Source organism: Pantherophis guttatus, chromosome 1 (assembly GCF_059756535.1).
Source record: "Pantherophis guttatus breed Tessera chromosome 1, ASM5975653v1, whole genome shotgun sequence".
Taxonomy (NCBI): Eukaryota; Metazoa; Chordata; class Lepidosauria; order Squamata; family Colubridae; genus Pantherophis; species Pantherophis guttatus.
In genome coordinates, this window is record NC_142063.1 from 300103079 (window position 1) to 300129247 (window position 26169).

General features: G+C 37.4%; 1 protein-coding gene across 3 annotated transcripts in view; it reads left to right on the top strand.

Annotated features, from left to right (window-relative positions):
- INTS7 (integrator complex subunit 7) overlaps positions 1 to 26169 on the top strand; it is a 46548-nt gene that overhangs the window by 10647 nt on the left and 9732 nt on the right. For all 3 annotated transcript variants that reach the window (XM_087883196.1, XM_034427772.3, XM_034427771.3), the window contains 10 exons: positions 3465 to 3582; positions 5460 to 5594; positions 6411 to 6508; positions 7794 to 8033; positions 11623 to 11760; positions 13382 to 13588; positions 16729 to 16923; positions 20968 to 21071; positions 24274 to 24342; positions 25854 to 25986. In XM_087883196.1, coding sequence (XP_087739322.1) covers positions 3465 to 3582; positions 5460 to 5594; positions 6411 to 6508; positions 7794 to 8033; positions 11623 to 11760; positions 13382 to 13588; positions 16729 to 16923; positions 20968 to 21071; positions 24274 to 24342; positions 25854 to 25986 — 1437 coding nt within the window. The remainder of the gene's footprint in view (positions 1 to 3464; positions 3583 to 5459; positions 5595 to 6410; positions 6509 to 7793; positions 8034 to 11622; positions 11761 to 13381; positions 13589 to 16728; positions 16924 to 20967; positions 21072 to 24273; positions 24343 to 25853; positions 25987 to 26169) is intronic.

Sequence of the window (26169 nt, forward strand, 5' to 3'; positions counted from 1 at the left end):
ACCCAAGTCTGAATCCTGAGTGAAAGGGATCCAGACTATTATTTCTTAATCATTTTTCTCTGTGTAATGTAATATATTAAACACAGGAGGGATACTATATTTTGTGCCCTATTTACTCACAGAACCAGTTGTTTATAAATATTACAATTTCATTTACCCTGTTTCCCCGAAAATAAGACATCTGATAATAAGCCCAATCGGGCTTTTGAGCGCATGCGCTAAAATAAGCCCTCCCAGAAAATATTTAAACGCAGAGCTGGAAATCAGGCAAGATAGCAAGAGGAGCCCCATCTTGCTCCACCTGCCCCAAAATAATAAGACCTCCTCAAAAATAAGGTCAAGCGCTTATTTCGGGGTTCAAAAAAAATATAAGACAGGGTCTTATTTTCAGGAAACACTGTACTAGTATCAATGTGGATATAAATTGTTTCTGTTAAAAGTTTCAGAATACATGCTTAATTAAGGAATGCTAGTTTACTGTTCTCACAATGAATGCCAATGTATTTTTCTCTTATATGTATATATATCCTGTTCTTTTTCTTTCCCCCTTTTTTTCTCTTAACTGTCCCTCTCTTATTTCATTCCTCCTTCCAGGCTCTCTTAGGTTTCAGTCCTATTTTGCTTATAAGTAATTCTCATTTAGTCATTGCTAAATGACTGCTTTAGTCATTTAGTGACTATTTGCAGATATTGCAGTGATGAAAAAGTAACTTAGTGTCCAATCCTTGCATTTACAACTTTTATGGGTCTGTAAAGCAAGCTGAAATAAGATCATACTGTAAACACAGTTGCGGTTTCACTTAGCAACCACTTTGCTTAATGATGGAATTATTGGTCCAGTTGTGGCTGTTAAGAAAGGACTACCTGTAGAAGGAAGTATCTATTTATTCTGTAAACTCTGAAACTATTATGTAGAATTATTTGATGCTCCTTTCCTCTCAATTGAAATCTTATATGCTCTGAAGTTGGGAGTGGGAATCCCCAGGTTTGCAGAAGTATAGAAAGCTATAGAAAAAAACTGTAAAGTGGTGCATTCAAGTTAAACCGTCTAAAGAGTGAGCTCAGGAGTACAGAAAATTCCTGCTGGGCTGTAGCAGGAGGGGGAATAGAATGTAATGGAGAATGCATCATGGAAGAGGTAAATGGTGTTCAGTTAAAACACTGAAAATGAACAGTTCGTCATGCAGATCCTAATGTGTGATTCATAAATTCTGCATGCAAATGAGAATCAATTCCAGTAATAAAGAGTTATTAGGAAGAGAGAACATGCCAATGTTAAAATCCATGGATTGAATTTTGTAACCGAGAGAATTATGATTGGAAGATTTTTAATCTTCTTTATAAGATACTCCTCAGGTGACCTTGTGTCATTGATGTGGCACTTAAAATGTTTTAAGTGTCTGGATAGACTAGGGATTCTGAGAAGGATTGTTTTGTATATATTTGCCACTAACTTCTGCTTTAACTTCCTGTGCAGGCGGAATACAGTTTCTGTAGTATATTTAAGTACTGCATTTGAAATTGAAACATAGGACTCATTTATTTTTTCATGTTTTGCTCCTAACTAATGAAAAATATATAAGGTAACCTTTCTCAATACAGCACATTTAGGTGTTGCAAATTATGGATGACTAAAAATATTATGACTGGTCTACTAAATAGACATATATGGCCTGCTTTTTTTTTTAAGTGTTGCCTAAGATTGCATTTCAACTAGGTTTCATAGTCTTGTTCTTCCATAAATAAGCGGCTGTAACAGACAGATTTTAGAAGTAAAGGGCAGGGTTCCCTACCATGCTTTTCTGCCTTCCCCTTTTCACCTTTATAAGTCAATTGTTTAAAATAATATTTCCTATTATTTATTCATAGGAGATCCAAGAAGGTTTCATTATTTCTGGAATCTGTTCCTTAGCCAATATCATGTAGTTGTGGTTGTTTTTAAAAGAACTTTTTGCCAGTCCATTGTGTTAAGTTTCCAAATAGGAAAATTTTGTCAGGAAAGGATTAAAAAATTAGATTACAATTTTTAAAGCAAGCATGCTTGGAACAAAGCTGACAACTGATTTGTCATGACAAATAAGTAATGAAGAGGAACATAAAGTTATCACTATGTAGATCAGATTCAGTTTTATAAAAAACATATCCAACTGGTACCGTCTTCATTTTGTTCATTTCAGTAACTCATCTCAGTAATTGTGTCTCTTGGTCATTATATTGAAGATTTATTAAGTATTTATAGCCCTCTAGTAAAGTATCTGTAATGTGGTTTGCTCATATGAAAGCAAAAGGAAGTGAAGGGAATATATAAAATAAGTGAAAACCTTGAAACTTCCCATGAGATGTATTTTGGCTGCAGAGTGAATGCTGCTGCAAAAATGAAAAATATCCAGCTGACCGTTAAAACATATTGTAAGGCTGTACCTCTGAAGTGCATTGAAAAATCTATAAGACACTTTAGGTTGTATTGGCTTACTTCCCACTTCAAGATTGCAGAAGGCTGTGGTCTTGAAAGTAGGAATCCACTGTTTGAACTCTTCTCTTAAACTTCTGAGAGACTAGTTGGTTCCATTATTGGAAAAATCCACTACCTGAATGGACCAGTTGTCTGTGGTGAGAAAGGAAATCTTACTTTACCTTATTTGGAAAATAGGGAGAATAAGATATAGAATCCGTCTTTTGGTAAACCATAGAAGTTGGGTCATAATTAATAATGTCCAATAAAATGTAGTATTTAAGATGAGGATGTTAGAGTTTACGCTGTGGCATTTGGATCAGCAGCATATAAAAAAGCACCAGAATTTTACAAAAGTGTAGAGATTTTTAAAAAAATCCTAATTGGGGTTTTTATACATTTTAATGTATAAAATTATAAAGCCCCCAATTAGGTTTTTTTAAAAAATACTGTTTCTAAACCAAACGTTTGCACTAAAGAAATTCAAATATTCACATAAAATACTTCAAAATGCAACAATCAAGGGGTATTTATTTGTGGCTTGGTACAGTTTCATCTATAGGCTTTGTGCCTCTGCAGACCTCAGATTTGAAAATGGAGGGTTTTTGCTGAAAACTCTGTGCCCTGCATGCCAGTTTTTTCCAGTGTAGCTTGGAATAGTAATTGTAATCCAACACATTGGAGACCAGGATGGAGAAGAACACTTTATGCCTAACAGGCAAAACCCATATTTTCTTGCTCTGTTCACTTTTGCCTGCCATCGCAATATTGCCTTGTGTACAAGGTAACTGTTATAAAACCCAATTATAATGTGCAGGAGGGCTTTGATCACTCAGTTGTTGTATGACCTCAAAGTATTGTTTAAGGTGGCCAATAAAATGCTTGTCAGTAGGGGTACTTTACTGACTGAGCTATGAATTGTCAGGTAGTAAATAGGTATATGTAAATTGCCTGGGATTTGATGTAAGATTTTTTTTTCTTTAAAATCATTTTTCTCTTGTCTGTCTTTTAGGCCCTGTGTGAATGTGCTCTTCAAACTCCTTATGACAGCTTGAAACTAGGCATGCTATCTGTGCTTTCTACCCTGTCAGATACAATAGCCATCAAACAGTACTTCAGCATTGCTCCAGGTATGAATAGATTACATCAGCCTAATCCTGGGGTATTTTTCTTATTTAGGTATTTATTTATGGCATTAACATAAAAAATACTCTTAATGAGTAGTCCTTTTTCTTGAAAAGTGTCCTGTTTATTTTAATCATGCTGGAGTGTTTCAGCCATGGTTGTGACTGAAATTTTCAACTGCGTTTCTGGTTCACCGTTTGTTATTAGAAATTGCCACAGTCAACAAAGTATAGAAAAAGCTATGGGTTTATTGAAATATCTCCTTTGGACAGATCAATTTCCCTGCATTTCTTGTATCTAATCAGACAGAATTTCACCAAACCCTCATTCTTTACAAGCTGTGCCCCATAGGTAGTTTATGAGGACAACAACAACAAAAAAATAACATTCTCCCTATTGCGAGGCTTAGAATAAGACTTCTTCCACATATTCCCATCATTTATACAGCCAATACATAAGCAAGCCAAATCCATATTTTAATATTTCTCCAGTTGTACCATCCATGCTTGCTCTATTAGCATTTTCCTGAATTCTCAAAACATGATTTTCTTCGTATGTATTTTTCTTGAACATTAATAATTATAGCATTATTTTCATTCTTCAAGATTCAGTATGGTTACCAAACAAATCTTTAAAATACTTTTTCCAGCTCCATTCCCCCACTTCAGCCTCATGTCAGAAATCTATAGAGTAGGTTATCACCTTAGTTGTATCCATTTTACATGTATACATGTAGCTGACACTGATAAGTATATCTGCCAATTTTGTCAGATTTTGAGAGGTATGCTCAAATATAAGCAATGTCCACTTTTTCTCCAATTCATGCTATCCCAATTAAGATAGGACTTTTAATGTAGCGATTATACTGCCAGCCACCATATTGTTATCTACCTTCCACAGGGGTGAAATCCAGCAGGTTCTGACAGGTTCTGGAGAACTGGTAGCGGAAATTTTGAGTAGTTCGCAGAACCAGCAAATACCACCTCTGGCTGGCCCCAGAGTCGGGTGGGAATGGGGATTTTGCAATATCCTTCCCACAGGAATGGGGAGGGAATGGGGATTTTGCAGTATCCTTCCCCTGCCACGCCCACAAGCCACACCCACACAGTAGTAAAAAAAATTGAATTTCACCACTGACCTTCCACCACTCTGGTGTAGATTCAATATACTGACACACACAAGATGTGCATGTATCTGTCTCTTACATATGTAGAGCTATTGGCATGCCAGTAATGTTCAGGCATATCACTGTGCAGAGCTCAAAGCTTGGATAGTTGAGATATAGAATATGTCCAGAAACCGTGATGATGAGTGACCTGAGAGATTGAAATAACTGTATTTCAATAATACAGTTATATATATATATATATATATATATATATATATATATATATATATATATATATATATATATTTGATTTATATGCCGCCCTTCTCCAGAGACTCAGGGCGGCTTACAATGCATTAAGCAATAGCCTTCATACTTTTGTATATTTATACAAAGTCAGCTTGTTGTTGTCAATTAAATTTATCTTGAAGAAAAAAAAGTTTGTACCATTAAACATGGAGCATCATTTTTACTCATTCTGGATCCTCCCAGAAAAATCCTTGTGCAAACTGCCTGTAACCTTTTGAAAATCCAGTTGTAGTTTTTTTTCTCATTCATTCCCTGAAAAATTGTGATTCATGTTGCTCTTATTTCTCTGTTGACAAGAGATTCTTATAGTTTGGATGCTTTCATCTACTCATCACTAGAGATTTGCCATTACTATTAATATGACCAACATCTTAATTTTCCCTTTCGTCTAAAAACTACAGAAAAAAGCCTGTTTCATGTAATAAATGGTACAATGCTGCTTAAAAACAACCCTTTCTCACCTAGGAGCAAAGTCTACTACAGCAAGGTCATCTGATCTAGTCAAGCTTGCCCAGGAAAGCTGTTACCATAATAATCAGAATATTGCAGCACATGGAGTACGTGTTCTGACAAATATAGCTGCTTCTTGTCAAGAAAAAGGTAATTCCGAAAGGTGTGGAAGGAGCAGGATTTGCAGAATAGTTTGTGACACTCAGCATAGCATGTCATTTTCTTTTTTGAGAGTGCAGTGTAAATGTTCCTAAGTTCCACTGTTTTCTATTGCTTCTTCCTCTTTGCTAATTTGATGAAAAAGAAACTATAAACAATAATGTTGCTTTCCAGTTCCTAATCAAATCTTATAGCCTTTTTCATAACACCACTTTGGCTGGATGCCAGGCAAGAAAACACTTACAGACTAAATTGTTTGTGTTTTTCTGGAAACACATGCCAATAAGTCTGGAACGATTAGAATATATTTGTTTTTGGAGTGATTTTGGCTCTGCTCTGTTGCTGTGATAAGAGTTCTATATTCCAGGGCAGAGCCTCAATATAAATAATTGTAAATGTAATTTTCCATAGTCCTGTGTACCATAGTGACTAGAGTGATTAGTATGTAAAGAATAAAGAATAATCTAGTCTAAAGAAAAGAAGGACTGGGGTGACATGATAGTATTTGAGGAGCCGCCACAAAGAAGAGGCCGTCAACTTATTTTCCAAAGCACCAGAAGGCGAGACAAGAAACAATGGGTACAAATTAATCAAGGAGAAAAGCAACCTGGAATTAAGGAGAAACTTCCTAACAATGGAACAGCTTGCATTCGGAATTTGTAGGTGCTTCATCACTGGAGATTTTTAAGCAAAGACTGGACAGCCAAATATAAAGTCTCCTGCTTGATCAGGGAATTGGCCTAGAAGAATTCCAGGTATCTTCCAGCTCTATTCTGATTGATTGAAGATAATCTATCTTTCCCCTAGAACTTTTGCCATTGGAACAAGATGCAGTCTTTGGCCTTGAATCTCTTCTTGTTCTTTGTAGCCAAGAACCGAGTTCATCTCCCGAAGCAACCTTAAAGGTAAATTGTAAGGTTTTTTTTAACATTGTCTCTCATACTAATTGATGTAAGCGGATTTTCCTGAATATTTCTTTTATTATAATTATCTGTTACTTTGATTGTTATTTGTTATTTTAGATGTCTTTGTGGTTTGTTACTACAATATTTGGTATTTGCAGCTGTCCTGGATCACACAAAAAGTGCAGTTAGTGAACAAGCAATGACACTATTGTTTAGAAGAAAATTTAGTAATTGCATTTATTCCCAGTATGCCTTCAGGTTAAAAAAGAAATCAGTTAATGCTTTTTGAGTCCTTTATGTTAGAATGTGCTCTTTCCATTATATAGACTGAACTAGTAATCAGGATTTTCAAAGGAAATTCTTATTCAGGTCTTGTTCATGGGGAATAGCATGTTTTGCAGAGCACAAGAGACAACTGTGTTAGTGATGTTGCTCTGGCTGGTGCCAATATTGATCTTATTTTGATGCCAAGATGTGTTCTGGCTCTTCATCCAAATTTTGGGATCATGTAGTTTGACATTGTATAAATGAGAGGACCTTAATGTCAAAGAATCTTTTAAAAAAATTAAAATAAGATGGGAAACATGGCTGGTGCACACCCAAGGAAATGTCTGCAGAGGCATTCCTACCTACTATTAATATCTATAGAGACATTGCTATTATACCAACTATTAAATGTGGAGTCTTCTAATTGCCTTTTGACTAGCCAGAGGTGAAAAAGGGGAAAATAGCAATTTATAACTATCAACATAACACTAAACTTTGGTTTAAAATTAGATCCAAATTGATACATCGATTCCCAAATACTAACTATGTAGAAATTAATAAGCAGTTTGCTTCAGATTATTTTGTGTTATAAAAACTATGATAGTAGTCCTCAACTTAAAACTATTCATTTAATGACAGTTCAAGTTACAATGGCAGTGAAAAAAGTGACATGACCATTTTTCACACTTGCGACCATTGCAGCATCCCCGTGATCAAAATTCAGATGCTTGGCAACTGGTTCATATTTATGATGGTTGCAGCGTCCCAGAGTCATATGATCGCATTTTGCGAACTTCTGACAAGCAAAGTCAATGGGTAAACTAGATTCACTGAACAACTATGACAAGAAAGGTCGTAAAATGGGGCAAAACAGACTTAACAAAAGTTTTGCATAGCAGCATAAACATTGGGCTCAATTGTGGTCATAAGTTGAGGACTACCTGAAGTAGATAGTATCTTTAAAACAAACAGTTAGGTATCATGAAAGCTGAAAAAGTGCCATTTTGTTTTCATGCAGATTGTACTCACTTGTATGGTGAAGCTGGCCAAGAGCCGCCCCCATCTGAGCCAATCCATCGTGGAGTCGTTGTTGACACAGCTGCCTCGTGCTCAGGATGCTGCTAGAATTCTCATATGCCATTGTTTGGCAGCCATTGCCATGCAGTTACCCGTTTTAGGAGATGGAATGCTGGGAGACCTAATGAATCTCTATAAAGTGATTGGCTGTTCTGCTGCCAATAAACAGCAAGAGCTTTTGGTAAGAAACTCTGATTCAGAATTTTTCTTCTGGGTAACAAATCTGGATTCAGACTGAATAAACGTTTGATGAACATTCAGCAGAACTAGTTTCTATCTGACAATGTACAGTATGTAACACTTAAATCAGGGGTGGCAACTTTAAGACTTGTGGACTTCAGCTCCCAGAATTCCCCAGCCAGGGTTGAAGTCCAAGCTGCCAAGGTTGGACGTCCCTGACTTAAACTGTTGTATTGATAAATGGAGTGGAAAACATGACATCCTTATAAAGTCTTTGTCCACCCCTTTTCTATGATTAGGTTGTTTTTATTCTCCAGTTCTTCCAGGAGAGAATTGACAGATCTTTGCTGATAAAAACCCCTAGAGATGCCACTAAGATTGGCAAATTATTCCTACAAACCATGAGCTTCAAAAAGATAACCTGTTTCCAAACCTGATAGGCTTGAGGAATCTAGAGCTTTTCAAATACAACTTCCAGAAGATCTATTCAGGAAACTGAATACAAGGAGTTTTAATTTAGGACTGTTGATCCTTACCAACTGAGTTGAAGGATTAACAGCAAAGAATTGCACTGACCGGCTAGTTTTGTGCTGAATTTTCCAAAAGTCATTCCATTTGGTCAGTAAACAAAACATCAGCAAGTACTTAAATTAATGAATGATATCACTGGATGTTTTGAAATTCCATGAAATAAACAACATTATTTGCATGGTGACTACAGACTGGAGATTTTTGTGTTGGAAGCAAAGCAAACCAATCAAAACTAAAAAGCCCTACTTAAAGAGGCCCAAAAAGATACTGCATTGAAAGAAACGGAAGAAGCAATGAATGGGGAGAAGGAACATTACCAGGCAAAGGCTGCCTTTAGCCACCTGAGTCTTCTTTTGGGTATACTTCCTTTGACAATAATTAGTGAAAACTGAAAGCCTATTTTCCTTCATTTTAGAGGCAGATGAGGCTTTAGAAGCAGATGAAAAATATAATGCAATCCCTAGAAGTTAAATCACCATTGAAAAACAACTGAGACGTACGCACCCTAGCCCTGCCAATATATGTCCATTGGATTTGAGTAGCTAATAAATTCAAATGAATAAATAAATATGTGAAATAGCCCCATCCTTTTTGAAGTACTCTATCCTCCTCACATATTCAGTAGCCTCAGTCATTGGAATGTTGCCTATGTCTGCAGCAGAGAGCAAAATGAAGAGCCCAAGAAGTGATCAGCAGTGTAAAAAAAATCAATCTGAGAAAGTGTAAGAGAAGAAAATAATTTTGAGGATGTGTTTGCAAATGAGAAACAAAAGAGTGTAATTAGAAAGATGGTTAAAATAAAATAATAGCCTGCAAAGCATTTTAAAATGAAGGTAATAAAGCAATACCCATGTAGAAAATAAAGAGTTACATGAACTTTCTCATTGAGCCAACAATGGAAATATAAAAGCTCATTTCAATATAACTTTTTATTAAAACAAGCAACTGTTCCCAATCCTTGTTCTGCCTAGTAGATGGCACCTATTTTACATGGTTGGCCTGACTGGCCTTTGCAAATGTAGTGGAAAATGTGAGAACTTCACACTGTTGCTGACTCTTCTAATCTCTTGTTAACGTGCTGTGGAACCTGACTTAAAAATATACGGATATTTGTTAACAAGTATAACTGATTTTCTTCCATGAGTCCTGTGTTCTTTGGAAACTTTTCCTTAGTGCTTAAAAATGAACAATCATAAATTTGATGTTTGGTATGTGGAAAATAAACATAGGTTGCAAAGAACATTACTGGATGAATGGATAGCAAATGCTAACTATTATATCAGTGGTTCCCAATCCTTGCAGCTTGGTGGCCCAACTGGGGGGAGGGGAGAGGGGAACCAAGCTGCGCGAGTGATGGGCCAGCACCCATGCACATGCAGCTCAACTGCAAGTTGACATGCACACGTATGTGTGTGCATGCCAGCCTGCCACTAACACGATGGCCCAGTTGTGAATAGGCCACGGCCTTGTAATCGTCCATGGTCCAGGGGTTAGGGACGCTTGTGTTATATTAGATGTAGTCCTTGACTTCTGAACATTTTTTAATAGTAATTCAAAGTTACAATGGCCTTGGAAAAAGTGATTTAAAATCTGTACTCACACATATGAGCATTACACCCTTGTGGTCACGTGATTGTAGTTTGAGTGCTTGGCAATTGGCTTGCATTTACAACCAATTGCATGTCCTGTTGTCACATGATTGTGATATGCAAGTTTTTAATGAATTTCCAGCAGAAAAAACAATTACTACCAACCTGCCTTCCATTGACAACCTGTATACTGCACGAGTCAAAAAGAGGGCTGTAAAAATATTTATAGACTCCTCGCATCCTGGACATAACCTGTTTCAACTCCTACTCTCAAAACGATGCTATAGAGCACTACATACCAGTACAACTAGATACAAGAACAGTTTTTTCCCCGAACACCATCACTCTGCTAAACAAATAATTCCCTCAACATTGTCAAACTATTCATTAAGGCTGCATTACTATTAGTCTTGTCATCATTCCTTCTCATTGTTCCTATCATCCATCTCATCCCACTTATGACTGCATGATTGTAACTTTGTTGCTTGTATCCTTACGATTTATATTGATATTCATTGTTTCCTGATTGCTTATTTGTTCCCTATGATTAAGTGTTGTACCTTATGATTCTTGACGAATGTATCTTGTCCTTTAATGTACACTGAGAGCATAAGCACCAAAGACAAATTCCTTGTGTGTCCAATCACACCTGGCCAATAAAGAATTCTATTCTATTCTATTCTATTCTATTCTATTCTATTCTATTCTATTCTATTCTATTCTATTCAAAAAAATCTATTGGGGAAGTGTGATTTGCTTAACAACTGTGGGGTTCATTTAATGACCACCATAAAACTCATCATAAAATTGATACCAACTCGATAAATGATTGCGGTGAATGCACATTCTGGTCCATAAGTCGAGGACTACCTGTATATACAAAGTAATTGGGTGCACATTTGCTACAGTCAGTCCTATCCTGAGATCACGAGATTTTTTTTCAGTTAGAAAATTGCTCTAATGTTTGACAGCTGCAAAGGAAGGAAGTTTTATTCTATCATTATGGGAAAATAGTCCTATACCTCATTATTTAAGGAATGATTAGAATCATTATGGAAAATGCTAATGTGTTTCTCAGTATGATGATTTTATTCAGATTTGGGTTTGACCACACTTGGTCAAAATTATACTGGATATTGTATTTATAGAATAAAAAATAACAGAGTTGGAAAGGACCTTAGAGATCTTCTAGTCCAGTTCACTGCTCAAGGAAAATTCATTTAACAACCATGTGGTTCATTTAATGATCTCAGTGATTCACTTAACCACAGCAAAGAAGGTTGTAAAATTGGGTGCAATTCACTTAATGACTGCTTCACTTAACAATTGAAGTTCTGGTCCCAATTGTTGTAAGTTAAGGGCTACCTGTAGTCAAATAGTTGATGTTCATCCAATTCAGCATTCTGTCAAACCCTTATGTGAATTACTTCTTAATCAACCTTTTGCTTTTGATTTTTTTTCTCTCATTAGGTTTCTCTTGCTACTGTGATATTCGTTGCCAGTCAGAAGACATTATCTTCTGAAGTGAAAGCTGTTATCAAACAACAGCTTGAAAATGATTCAAATGGATGGACAGCTTATAGGATAGCCAGGCAAGCTTCAAGAATGGTATGTGGTCCATAATTATAAATCAGGTTTCTTAATACATGATTTTTTGTGTGTTTTTTTTCTATGCTTTATAGAAATTTTGCTTTCAGAGGAAATCATATCTAGCAGAGGCAGATGCCCAACTCTTCTCATGTAAAATAGTTGTATTTTTAATGAACTTTAATAATAGCACTTATATGGCTTCATAGTGCTCTCTAAGTGGTTTAGAAAGTCAGCATATTGCCCCCCAAAATCTGAGTCTTCGTTTTATCAACCTCAGAAGGATGGAAGGCTGAGTCAACCTTGAGCCCCTGAGACTCGAACTGCTGGCAGTAGGCCGAATTAGCCTGCAATATTGTATTCTAACCACTGCGCCACCATGACTATTCTTTATTTGAAAAAGGATTTAAAACAGAGTTGAAGCTGTAAAATAATTTATGTAGTTTATATAGTTTATATAAAGTAAATCCTTTTTTCCTCCAATAGATGATACCCAGTGAGCTAACAAGTAGATAAAACAATGTAATCAAAAGCACAATAAATACACTTTCAAATATTTCTGTGCATGTTCTCAACTTCATCAATTGAAACCCACCTAAGTGTAAAGAGACCTACCTAAATAGAAATTGGCTTTGTCTGTTGGTGGAATGTAGCAAAGGGAGAACTGGCCTGAAAGAGACTTGGTAGAAACTTTCAGAGCCTGGGAATAGCTACAGTATGAAGAACAATTCTATCTCACATTTCCATCAGCCATACTTCTAATGATAGCAAACCTAAAGAAAGCCTCTATAGTCAAATGATTTTTTTTAGACAGCTACATCCCATATTTGGCAATGTCATAATGATGGCTGCAAACAAATTGGTAATTAGTGGGATTGATTTGTTAGGAAAGTCATATTCTTCACACATTAGTGTGAAGCAATGATGTGAGCAGATTATTAGAGTTTCCCCCCACCTTTATTAGTTTTATAAGGAATATGAATTTATAATTTTATATGTGTGTGTGTGTGTATACAGTATGTATTGTATATGCATTATACATTTATAAGATGTATCCTGGAAAAGGCACATCTGGCACTCTAAATCTTCCCTAGGGAGATTTCCTCTTGACCTCTATTGAAATCTTAGCATTCAGTTTCAGTACTAGATTCAGGAGCAGATCTAAAGTGAAGACAGCTTTCAAGGGAGAATGTAAGCCTCATTCAACATCATGTAACTTTTTCTTTCTAAGCAACTAGAATCTTTTCTGGCTTAAATGTGCCAGATTAAATTCTGGTAACAAATGCCAGTTAGTCAACATTAATTTTCTTGGCAAAACAAATTATTTGTATGCAATTTATGTGGTGTTACTGAGAACACAGTGCAGTATCATGTGCTGTATATGCTATTCGGGCAGCTGTTGATGGGAGAGTGTGTGTTTGTGTGTATGTACACACATACGCACACACACGCACACAGAGATAGAGAGAGCACGGACACTATTACAGCACAGAAGGGAAGATTGCTAGCAAATGATTATACTCGAGTTATTCATTGCAAGGCTGCTTCAGATACATGTTTATCGCTATCTCCTATGTTTAAGTATATAGAATTTTCTGCTGCCTTCCTGCGAATTGCATCTGTTTGCATTTACCCTTTGTAGGGCAATCATGGCATGGCCAAGGAGCTTTATCAAAGCCTGCTGACTCAGGTAGCTTCAGAACACTTCTACTTCTGGCTGAACAGTCTGAAGGAGTTCTCCCATGCAGAGCAGTGCTTAACCGGGCTGCAAGAGGACGATTACAGCTCTGCCCTTTCTTGCATTGCTGAGTCACTAAAATCTTATCACAAAGGAATAGCTTCTTTAACGGTCAGTATTTTTTTCTTTTCTTTTGCAGAGCTGTTAGTCAAAGTATAAGTAGTCCTTGGCTTACAACAATTCATTTAGTGACCGTTCAAAGTTACAACGGCACTGAAAAAAGTGACTTATAACCGTTTTTCCCAGTTAGGACCTTTGCAGCATCCCCATAGTCATGTGATCAAAAATTCAGATGCTTGGCAATTGCTTCATATTTATCATTGTTTGCAGTGTCCCAAGGTCATGCGATCACCTTTTGAAACCCTTCTGACGAGGAAAGCCAATGGGGAAGCCAGATTCGATTTAACAGCTGGGTTACTAACTTATCAACTGCAGCGATTCACTTAACAAGTGTGACAAGAAAGGTCATAAAATGGGGCAACACTCACTTAAATGTCTCACTTAGCAACAGACAATTTGGGCTCAATTGCAATTGTAAGTCGAGTACTGCCTGTAACAATCTTTTATTTCTTCTGTTTTGAGCTATAGCCTTCTGTATCCTTGAAAAACCAATTGAAGTTTATATCTCATGGTTCAGAAAAAGCTTTGGCTGGAACTGAGATTTCAGCAATGATTCAGTGTGTTCTTATTTAGGAGCTGGAGATTCCATCATTTCCTAGACCTCTGGTAGGCTCAGACCTGGACAAGTGCTCCGATAAGCTTCCTCCCTTTTTGGAGAAGAACCAAATACAGTTAGTGGGGCATTCCAATGGTGCATGTGAAAATCCTGTCTGATATATCCTTTTCTTTGCTTTTCTGGTCCTCCCTTTAGACTGTAATCTATGGCTGGATTATTTGAAGGTCAGATACATCTACTGTTTAAAAAAGAACAGGAAAAATATCTTGCACCTTTAGCAATAAAATTCTTTATTGTTGCAAAAGAAAACTCACGGGCGTGTCCCTCATTGAACTAGCAGTGTGGGCAATGTGGAAGGGAGGACTGTTTAGTCTCTCAATAACTTCATTTATTGTGCAGCTAGTTTACTCCCACAGTAATTTCAGCCACAAAATACTGCTGTGTAAGAGTGTAGGTGTGAGCACACCATGAATTGCTTTGATACATGCATTAACTTTTAATCCAAGAGTGAGTATGGAGGAGGCAGAATCAGAACACTAATATTTTTGACTGCAATTTGAGCAATCGTTGATTCTTGGTATAATCAGTCAAGTGCCAAAGTTCCTTTCTGCAAAAAGAGATCCTTCTTCCCACAAGCTATTTTTTTTTAATTAATAAAAATGTGGCTTTTGCAGGAATACAACTATGTTCCACATTCCTGAAGCATTTAAAAAGAGAGGTTAATGTGCCTGCTGTATGTATTCTAATGAGGCAGAGGATTTGCAACTGAATTATACTTAATTATTAATTATACTTAATTAATTATTCATCTCAGAAATGCTGAATTTGCCACATAATCTTGAGATGCGTTAGTAAAGCTGAGATGAAAAGTAAAGAAATGAAGCTGAGGTTTAAAATATCTTTATAAAGCTTCATTCACAAAGTGACTCATCAGCCAATTTGTTGTAAATTAGAACATTAAATTTTGAATTAGAGACCCCTGTGGTCACATTTACCTCTGAGGCTGGGCCTATTATTTGCTTCCCAAGTTTACTCTGATACTCCCATTTTACTGGGCTCTTAAGTTCCCTGAAAGAAAAATGAGGTACAGATGTGATGATTAAATATTGAAATCCATATTATAGATATAAGCGTCACAGGTAGTCTTCAATTTACAACCATAATTGGGACCAGAATTTTGATATCTAAATATCAAAATATATTGGGATGTAGTTGTTAAGTGTCATCACATGGCCAGGCTCAAGAGCTTTTACAAACATAGGCTGTCTATATTTATTCTGTAGATTTTCTGGGTATAGAAATTATATCTTCGAAGCAAGTCATTTGGTGTGATAGAAAGAAAAGAATGGGTAAAGAGCTTACTTGTTAGGTTAGTTAAATTCCTTCATTCTTGTGTTGTACAATTGTCATTTCTGACTCCAGAACAAGGCAATTTGTCAAGCTCAGCTAAGCAGAAATGAAACAGTTTATATTGAGCGGAAAATGTATTTAATTGCATAATGCTATGAAAATGGAGTAATTTGAACAGAAAGAATATATGAAAATCAAGGCTTTTACAAGTGTCGGGTTGAGTCTTTATTAACCTTGTAATAGCTTTTTATTTGATGAAACTATACAAATGTGTTCATATAATTCCGGGGTCCCCAATCGGGCAGTGTGAGTGGCGGGTAAGTGAAACTTCATTTGAGCATATGGGGGATCTAGGTTGTGTATGTGAAACCATCCCTCCGCCTCCCCAACTGGTTAGTGGAGCCAGAAAGGGTGAGGATCGCTGATATAATTATTCCTCTCACTGGACAAATGTTTCCTTGGTTATTTGGAGTGTCTTTGGCTCTGCCCTTTAGAGGATATTTAGAGGATATTTAAAAACTGGGCAAATAAAGTGTTGCGGTCAACATTAACAAAATTATGATAAGATGTTCATCACTGCAAAAAGCATCCGATCTGATGCCTAGATATTCTTTACAAGTACCCTCTTGGAATTTTCTCTCTTTCTTTGTGTTTCTTTTCTTTTATCCTGCCTCCCTTAGCTTGAATTCAAAGGATTATTCAAGAATCAGATTAGGTAATTGGATTTTAAGAATATTACAAAACCATAGTATCATAACATATTTCATAACAACAGGACAGTAATCCATTGTACCATCTTGTCCTTGAAATATTACATTCACTAATTGTTCGTCCTGTTCCCCACCTCCTCTTCTCTTCTGAAGATGATTTAATTGGCTCAGTGAAGTAGGTGAAGAACTACTATACTAGGTCACCATAACCAGAGCATTGTGCAAATGATATTGGTTTGGTAATCTATATGTTAAATATAGTCCACCACCACCCCCAATGCAAATTGCAGCAGTCTCAAAACATAAGCAGAAGCTACCATCTGCACAGTCATTTGTGTAAGTGGTTTGCTTTTAATAAATAATCCCTCACTATCTAGACAAGTCCTCCTTTCCTCTTTGGAAAATCATTTCCAACCATTTACTAGATTATTATTTACTTCCTTACTTACTTTGGACTCAGATTATGAACCTCCAAGTTATGCCTTTACCTGATAGTTATTTTTTTTCCCTCCCAGGCTGCCAGCACACCACTTAACCCTTTGAGCTTTCAGTGTGGGTTTGTTAAACTACGCATTGACCTTCTCCAGGCTTTCTCTCAGCTCATTTGCACCTGTAATAGCCTGAAGACTAGTCCCCCACCTGCCATTGCCACAACAATTGCCATGACTTCAGGCAGTGATCTCCAGCGATGTGGTCGTATTTCCAACCAGGCAAGTGACCTGATCTACCTGCATTGTTCCTGTGTGAACATACTTTTCATAATGATTCTCTGTGATTACTCACATGAGTTATACATCTATGCAAAGCCCCTTTGAACCTTCTAGAGTCTAGAGAAATTGCAAGTAGTCTCCGTTTAATGACTGTTTTTTAATTATAAAATTATAATTATAATTATAATTATAAAATTATAATTTAATTATAAAGTAACTTTATGACCAATCCTCACATTTACAACCTTTAAAGTTATGTAGGACGAAGGAAAGCTGAAGTAAGCGCAGGCAGTTTTACGTAACAACTGGTATCATGCTGCACCGGCTGGAGGGATTGGGGGTGGGAGGCACCGTGGTGCAGTGGTTCTCCTCCTATCTCTCCGACCGGTCGCAGTCTATGTTGGCAGGGGGGCAGAGGGCGCCTTGTTTGTGGGGTGCCGCAAGGGTCTGTCCTCTCGCCGTTCCTGTTCAACATTTATGTGAAGCCGCTGGGTGAGATCATCCATGGATTTGTACGCTGATGATACTCAGCTGTACATCTCCACCCCAGACCACCCCAATGATGCCCTTGAAGTGATGTCCCAGTGTCTGGAGGCCGTGCGGGTCTGGATGGGGAGGAACAGGCTTTGACTCAACCCTTCCAAGACCGAGTGGCTGTGGATGCTGGCGTCCCGATATAGCCAGCTGGTACCATCGCTGGCTATTGGGGGCGAGTCATTGACCCCCACAGAGGGGGCTCGCAACTTGGGTGTCCTCCTGGACACACGGCTGTCTTTAGAAGAGCATATGACGGCCGTGGCCAGGGGGGCTTTTTATCAGGTTCGCCTGATACGCCAGTTGCGCCCCTTTCTGGATTGGGACTCCTTATGCACAGTCACGCATGCCCTAGTCACTTCTCGCCTGGACTACTCTCTACATGGGGCTCCCCTTGAGGAACACCCAGAGGCTCCAACTGGTCCAGAATGCGGCTGCGCGGGTGATTATGGGAGCGACTTGGCGCTCCCATGTAACACCTCTCCTGCGCGAGCTGCACTGGCTTCCAGTGGTCTTCCGGATGTGCTTCAAGGTATTGGTTCTCACCTTTAAAGTGCTCCATGGCTTAGGGCCAGGGTATTTACGAGACCGCCTTTTGCAACCGATAATCTCCCACCGGCCAATACGCTCTCACAGAGAGGGCCTCCTCAGGGTGCCGTCGGTTAAGCAATGTTGGCTGGTGGCCCCCAGGGGGGAGCCTTCTCTGTGGGGGCACCCGCCCTCTGGAATGAGCTCCCTCCTGGAATACGACTGATCCCGGACCTCTGTACTTTCCGTAAGGCCCTGAAGACTTTTTTATTCCACCAAGCCGGCCTTGCCTAAAAGGTCTTATGGGTTAGTTTTTTAAATTGTATAGATGTGGGGTTTTAATTTTTTTTTTTTTTTTTTTTTTTTTAATTTGATTTATATGCCGCCCTTCTCCGAAGACTCAGGGCGGCTTACAATGTGCTCAGCAATTGGGAGGCCGATTGATTTAATTTATTTTAGTTATTTTTAACTTTTATATTATATGTATTTTAATTCTGGCTGTCCACCGCCCTGAGTCCTTCAGGAGAACGAACGAACGAACGAACGAACGAACGAACGAATGAATAAATAAATAAATAAATAAATAGCTAGCTAGCTAGCTAGCTAGCTAGCTTAACAAGCAAGTTGCCAGTCTCATTTGTAGTTACTAAATGAGGAGTATCTGTGTTTGGTGGGAACTTTACCCCCCACAAGTATCACATCACTAGCCATAGTTCCCACTAAACCCCTTAAAATTTATTTTAAACCACAAAAGTGCTACCATGGTTGTTAAAATAAATTATTCTTGTGTTATTTTTCGTATTTTTCTCTCAATAATTCTTAGGTTCCTTGAGTGATTTATAAGGAAAACTTGTCTTTCCACTGCAGTTGCCTGATCTTTGGTCTTACGGCTCCAAGAGTCCCCTTTACAAGTGGTAGCATTACAGGAACAGTTTTTCTTCCTATAGTGTAGGCTAACAGTGTTCTTCTTTGCTGAAAGTACTATACTAATTACCTAACCATTGCTACTTGTTTACTTAAGAGGCTTGTCGTAATTTTCTTTTTAATTTGTGAGCCACCGGGTTGGAGCAAGCCTTAATCAAAGCAGAATCAAAGCTGTTGTAACTTCCTTATAGTATAGAATAAAATAGAATTCTTTATTGGCCAAGTGTGATTGGACATACTTATCTTTCTCTAAGCTTCCTACCATGTCCCACAAATTGTATGATGGCTTCCCTAACTTTTAAAGATATCAATCAGTAGTTACATTTACAAGATGGGTAGATATATGCATCACTCTAATAATAAATAAATGTTCCACTGCCCACAGAGAGTTTTTAAATCTCTGTGCTGTCATTATTGGTACTGAGGAAGTGACACATTGAGGATTCAAGATGTTCTGTGAGGCCTGCTTTGCCTCATTCTGACCAAGGCAAAATGAAAAATAGGGATAAAAGCCTATCACTTTTCCAATCCATTTCTAGCACCATAAAGGTCTTTCACACAATTGCATTCTCCAAATCTGTAACTGCCAGTTTCACCACTCATTGAGTCTTCATCACCTTCTCTTCAGTCATAGAAATCGATCCTGAAAAAGGGAATTTAAGACAGATGCTCCCCTAAGAGTTATAGTAGCTCTGTAATAAAATTCCTGTTGTTTGCAAAAAATTTTCTTAATGTCAACTGAGATCTGCCTTCTTGTAATTTATGGTCAATATTCTATATCCAATGCTTTTGAGAGCAGAAAACTGATGGTTGTTTTCTGTGGTGCATTTCTTGCGGTACTTGAAAAGGGCTCTCATATCTTTATTTAGGCATTATTGTTTCAGACTAGATTTTACTTCCACCACCACTTAAAGATCTGTTTAATGAAATCCTGCTGGATATTTCCTTTTAAATGGAAATTGGAATGACCTCCATTAAAAGCATGACCTTGCCAGGTACAGGTCCAACATTTGGAGAACTCCCACAAAATATTTCTTCCCCCTTCGTGCATTTTTCTGTAGAAGGCAAGTTAATGCTAGTCATCTCAGGATATCTTTGGCCGTTAATTTCTTAAAACACTCCAAAACATTATAGTTTTGTGATCTAATTTTGTTTGTCAGTTGTGTAATCTAATTTTGTTTAATTTTTCAAGTTGCATGGAATCAAAAGTAGGTGTTATATATAGAAAATTATTAAACTGTTTTGAAATTTACTGAAAAGTGGTATACTGATATTTTAAATCAATAACTATTTTATGTTCAAAGACATTAGATCCCTGCAATATCCCTAATAATATAGTTTTACATATACAGTATATATTAACATATCACTGAAATATTAGGGCATTAAAACAAGCAAATGATCAGAAAATTGTCATTTCTTGGATGCCAGGAACCAGTAGAGTGCATTAGTTTCTATCTAACTTATTTTAAAGGCCATTATGCATGTAGCTTAGCAGATCTTCCAGAGCAGACTGTTCCATAAATATGAAAAGTCCTGTCCCTTCTATTTATTCATCTGAAATGAGGGGAAGAGATATGTGAAATAGGAAAGCAACATGTGGGGTCTGTAGCAAACAGAAAATCTTACATGCAAGCTAACATCAGAACAAGGAGACAAGGCAAATGCTACTTTTGGCAAAGTAAGGTACTTTCATCCACAGGAAGAAGCATGAATTGAGATTTGAGTCTGATCTTGCTGCCAATAATCTCATCTTGCTTCATTTTATACGGAGCTATAAGAGAGAACTAGAGCCAAGTACAGAAAGAATTTTAGGATAGCATGTAGGAGTCTCTGCAGTAGAGACTGGCCTTTGATCTAAGAATAGGTGGGCTTGGTGTAGGGATGCTATGATAATTGAAGTGAAAATAAGTGATAGATAAGCATAGGAAAAAGGACAGGCCAATATAATATAAACCTCTCAGTTGAATTCTCTATGTATTATGTTCAATCATGACCAGTTTTTTTTTTTTTTTTTTGCTTCTTTTTCTGTTTCGCCTCCACTCTGTACTACTGCAGATGAAACTCTCCATGGAAGAATTCAGAAACCTTGCAGCAAGATACAGCGATCTCTATCAGTCTTCTTTTGATGCAGACTCTGAAACTCTGAGAAATGTGGAACTGTATCCTGCTTCTTATAATATGAAAAAAAAGTTTAAATCTTGCAATTTAATACTAGAGCCTCTGTTGTATTGTTATTTATGAATCCTGAAAGAAAAGAACAGAGAGGTGCTTGAAAAATGTAGACGGGTATTTGGTGTCTTAACTTCACTGTACTTAAAACTTAACCTTCACTGTACCCTGATTAGTTTGCAATGTTTATAAACATTTAACCCCTTATAACCCTACTGTAAGTGCTTGGATTTGCCTTGCCTTGCCTTGCTTTATAATATATTGTATGTATGGAAGCCATTCTTGTTTGAATGTAATTATCTTGCTGCTTAAACAACCAGAGCTTGGATGTTTTTCCCCCAAAGAGGCTCCATTGAATCTATTATGGGAGCTTAGGTAGAAGTAAATATGTGCAGGCAATTCTTAGTTACTTAACAGTTTGCACATGCGAGTTCATTTTTAAAGTTAAAAACAGATCATAATTACGGTTGGCCTGCCAGAATTCATCACTGAAAGTATGCCATTTAATTTAATTTAAAATTTAAGCTCTGTCCCATTTGATATAGCCCATCCCATATTTTTTTATTTAAATTTTTTATTTTTTATTATTATTATAACATAAAATGACATTACAAGATATACAACATTTATATATATATATATATATATTCTCTTAACAGCTATTTCATGATGATCTTCTAATATTCACATTTTCCCCCTTTTCCCTTTATATTATTCCAGTTTTTTCTTGTCCCCATATTTTCTTATTATTAGTGATTGTATTTGATTATCACAAGTAGGATTGTGAAATCAAGTGTCTTCTTTTCCCAAGAACAAAATACTCTGTATCTATGGAGATTCTCAGTCATCCAAATCACGGTTGTCCCAAAGGTGCTTTTTTCAAGAGGCAACTGGACTTTCTGGTTTTTCTTTGAAGACATTTCGCTTCTCATCCAAGAAGCTTCTTCAGATCTCCTGAAACGTCTTCAAAGAAAAACCAAATAGTCCAGTTGCCTCTTGAAAAAAGCACCTTTGGGACAAAATAGTTTGTATTTCAGAGCTGTGTTCTGAGCTGGGAGCAAAACAAGACATTCCGTTCCATATTGTTGTTCTCATTTCTCCAAAGGTTGGAGAGTACAAAAGCCATTAAAACTTGAGACACAAATTCCATTACTGATATTAGAAAGTTAATAGTTTACAGATAGTAATGCCACGCTGCTTTTGCTATATCTTCTATGTGAATCATGCTACGTGAATCATGCTTTCTTTTTGAGATAAGTTGCTGAATGCAAAAAAATGTATTTTGTACATGTACATCAAACAGTGTACATATGGTTTCTTCCAATTGCCAAATATAAAAACCACCCTGCTTGCTTCATTTGTATGTTGGGGGCTTTGTTGATGAGTTACCAAGTGAAAAATTGGGCCTTGGGATTGCCCATTAACAGAACTGCTGTTGCTGTGTTGTGGTGCACAGGTTACCGGAAAATTGCAGTTGTGTTAAAGTAAATCCATTATGGTTGCTTGCTTCATTTCTTGGCTTAATTGTATTAGAATCGGAAAAAGTTGTCATTGTTTGACTGGATATTTTTTTAAATGTTGAAGTTATTTTAGAAAGTCACCTTCTAGGTAGTTTTTTCTGCACATAAGTTGATAGACAACATAGCATAGCTACCAGTACTGTTGTAGCCCCAGGCCAAAAAGTAAGAGAGCATGAGGGAGCTCCCCATTGTACCTTATGCAAGAATACTTAATATCGTTTTGAATATGATTCAGTCAAAATATGGAAGACTCAGAATGTTCCATTGTAATGTCTGAAGTGGAACTATTCTGAAGGTGTTTTTGTTTTGTTTTTTCATTTTGTCTCTACCCTACATTACAAGCCCCGGGTATTTCTTTTCTAGTTCTGAGATTTGTTTCTTTATCCTCTAGCTACATATGCAAATAATTGAGAAGGCAATTTTGTATATGCAAAATATGCTTTCTGTAAATCCAATGGGAAATACTGTAAAATTAATTTTTTTAAAAAGGCAGTATTATATGTTTAATTTTGCTTTGGGAAAGCAGGACTCTCCCCATTTCTTCCACTTTGTTATTTAAGACTCTTATTTGCTTCATTTATTCTTTTGGCAATGGGAACTGCTGCTACAAATGAACTTCCAACTGTGCATAGATCTCTCTTGCTTGCACATATGTCTGCCCTGGGCTGCTAGCCATATCCTATGAACTGTTCATTCAGGCCTTTTATGTCTTGTATCACCAACTGCCAACTTCTTCTGAGGTTTTGTTGCACTGTTACAAGAGAAAAATGTCCTCAGGTTATAAGAATACTTGTGTCTCATTCAAATAAATAGACTGACTTTTCAATGCTATAGGACCGTGATGGCGAACCTATGGCACGTGTGCCACAGATGGCACACGGAATCATATCTGTGGGCACACGAGCGTTGCCCTAGCTCAGATCCAGCACGCATGTGCGCACCGGCCAGCTGATTTTCGGGCCTTCTGAGCCCACAGGACATTGGGAAACAAGCCATTTCCGGCCTCTAGAGGGCCTCCATGGGGGTGGTGAAGGCTGTTTTCGCCCTCCCCAGGCTCTAGAAAGCCTCTGGAGCTTGTGGAGGGTGAAAAACCAGCCTACTGGGCCCACCAGTAACCTTTTTGCCATTACGTGCCAAAAGCGGGGGGACCACGGGGGTGTCATGTGCACATGCACGGGGGGCATTGAATTAGTACGAGCCTGTAGCACAGTGGACTAAAGCACTGTTGTTAACATCTGCTGCTTGCAATTACTGCAAGTTCAAATCTCACCAGGCTCAAGGTTGACTCAGCCTTCCATCCTTTCAAAGGTAGGTGAAATGAGGACCCAGATTGTGGGGGCAATAAGCTGACTTTGTATAAATATACAAAAGTATGAAGGCTATTGCTTAACGCATTGTAAGCCACCCTGAGTCTCCGGAGAAGGGCGGCATATAAATTAAAGCAAAAAAAAAAATAAAAAATTATGGGTGTGGGCATGCACGCACTCGACCCCGTGCTCCCCCCGCTTTTGGCACGCGACAGCAAAAAGGTTAGCCATCACTGCTATAGGATATGTCTTGCATGTGTAACAAATGCCAGTTTCCCATCATTATTCAAATCCTTTTATCTGTAAGATAATATAAAATGTATGTTGCAACTTTTCTTTGTTAATATTCTTTAACGTTACTTCAGGCAGCAGCAAAGTTGCTTATTAATATCACATGCAATTGAAGCTCTGATCTTAGATCCCGAATCTGCAAGGTATACCTAATTCAGATTGCCTTTTGTTTTTCTTTTATTTGCTAATCTTTTCACTAATATTCACGTTCCATCCATATGTTGGCTGGACATTATGGGAGCTAAAGTCCAGCATATCTGGAAGAAGCAGGTTGGGGAAGGCTCCTCTGAGCAGTTCTGTTATAAAATAAAAGCTATACAAAGTTTCTGTAAAAGAGCACTCAACGGCTGCTTCTTGGAAGTCTTTATGAAAGCAATGTAGCAATAGCAATAGCACTTAGACTTATATACCGCTCCACAATGCTTTACAGCACTCTCTGAGTAGTTAATAAATGTCAGCATATTGCCCTCTACAATCTGGGACCTCAAATACACTAACTTACATGAATATTTCTTCTGGGGATGTGCTGTTCTTTGATCTAAAGCCGCACAAGTTTCTTTAGAATGGACATGGGCCTTATTTTTTTCCAAAGTTCATACATATACAAGCAATTTTTCAGCTTGAATCTAAAGAGCAGCCAATCTCCAGTTTAGTGTAGTGTTTCTCAACCTTAGCAACTGGGGAATTCTGGGAACTGAACCTCACATATGATGAATTTGTCAGGGTTGAGAAGCACAGCTCTAATGTCCTGGTTCAGGAAGTGCTTTTCCCATTATTTTCTGCTAGCGAGCATTTGCATATTTCCTATGCAATATTAGAAAAGGTTCTGGAGCACATTTGAAACATTGCATTCAGCACTGATTTAGTCCTGTTAGACTTCGTCATCAATCCATATGAATCTAGTGTTCAACCTAAAATCTGGGTTTGTTGAGAGCAGTCACCACTTATTCAATTCATTATTTAAAAGGCTGAACTTGGAGATATACCCCAGATGGTTTGGAGAATTTTAAATGTTCAGGAAAACGAGATGTTAACTGTGAAAAAGGAAACTATTATGAAGATTTAAGCAACATAATGGCTCAAATATTGAAGAGAATACAAGAAACTATCCAGGAATATTACTCTTGGTATATTGTGTTTTCTGTGCTTAATTTTGCATAAATAATATAATTGATATTCCTTATTCTGTTAACCCTTTCAACTAGGATGCTTCAAATATATGTAAATACAAGTATCCTCAACTTACAACCACAATTGAGCTACAATTTCTGTTATTAAGTGAGACAGTTCTTAAGTGAATTTTGCCCCATTGTACAACTTCTTGCCACAATTGTTAAGTGGATCATTGTTAAGTGAATCTGACTTCCCCATTGACTTTGCTTGTCAGAAGTTTGGAAAAAGTGATCACATGATCCTGGGGCACTGCAACCGTCATAAATACCTGCCAGTTGCCAAGTGTCTTAATTTTGATAACATAACCATGGGGATGGCTGCAACTGTCGTAAGTGTGAAAAATAGTCATAAGTCACTCAGTGCTGCTGTAACTTTGAACAATTACTAAATGAACTATTGTAAGTTGAAGACTGCCTGTACACAAAGTGCTCTGCAAGAAAGATAAAATAACCACACCCTGAATATCTACCTTTTTAAACAGCTTTCAGGAATATGGCTCTGCTGGAGTGGCCCATGCTGCAAGTGAATATGAAAGGAGAATGATCTCTGTGTTTGGCCATGTGTTAGAAGAAGTGGAAGCCCTGAACCGAAAATATGCACCGGTATCCTACATGGCAAGTACTATCATTCATTATATGGAAAACTCTCCAGCTTTTGACCTGAGATAAGAGAACAGAATCCTCAAACTGAAAAGCTAAATGTGGTCTTTTACGTGTATTTACATATATTTAATCAAAATATTCTTCAATAGAAAAGTAGAATAGAAAAGACTGCTTCTCTTTGCTGCCTAATTTTAT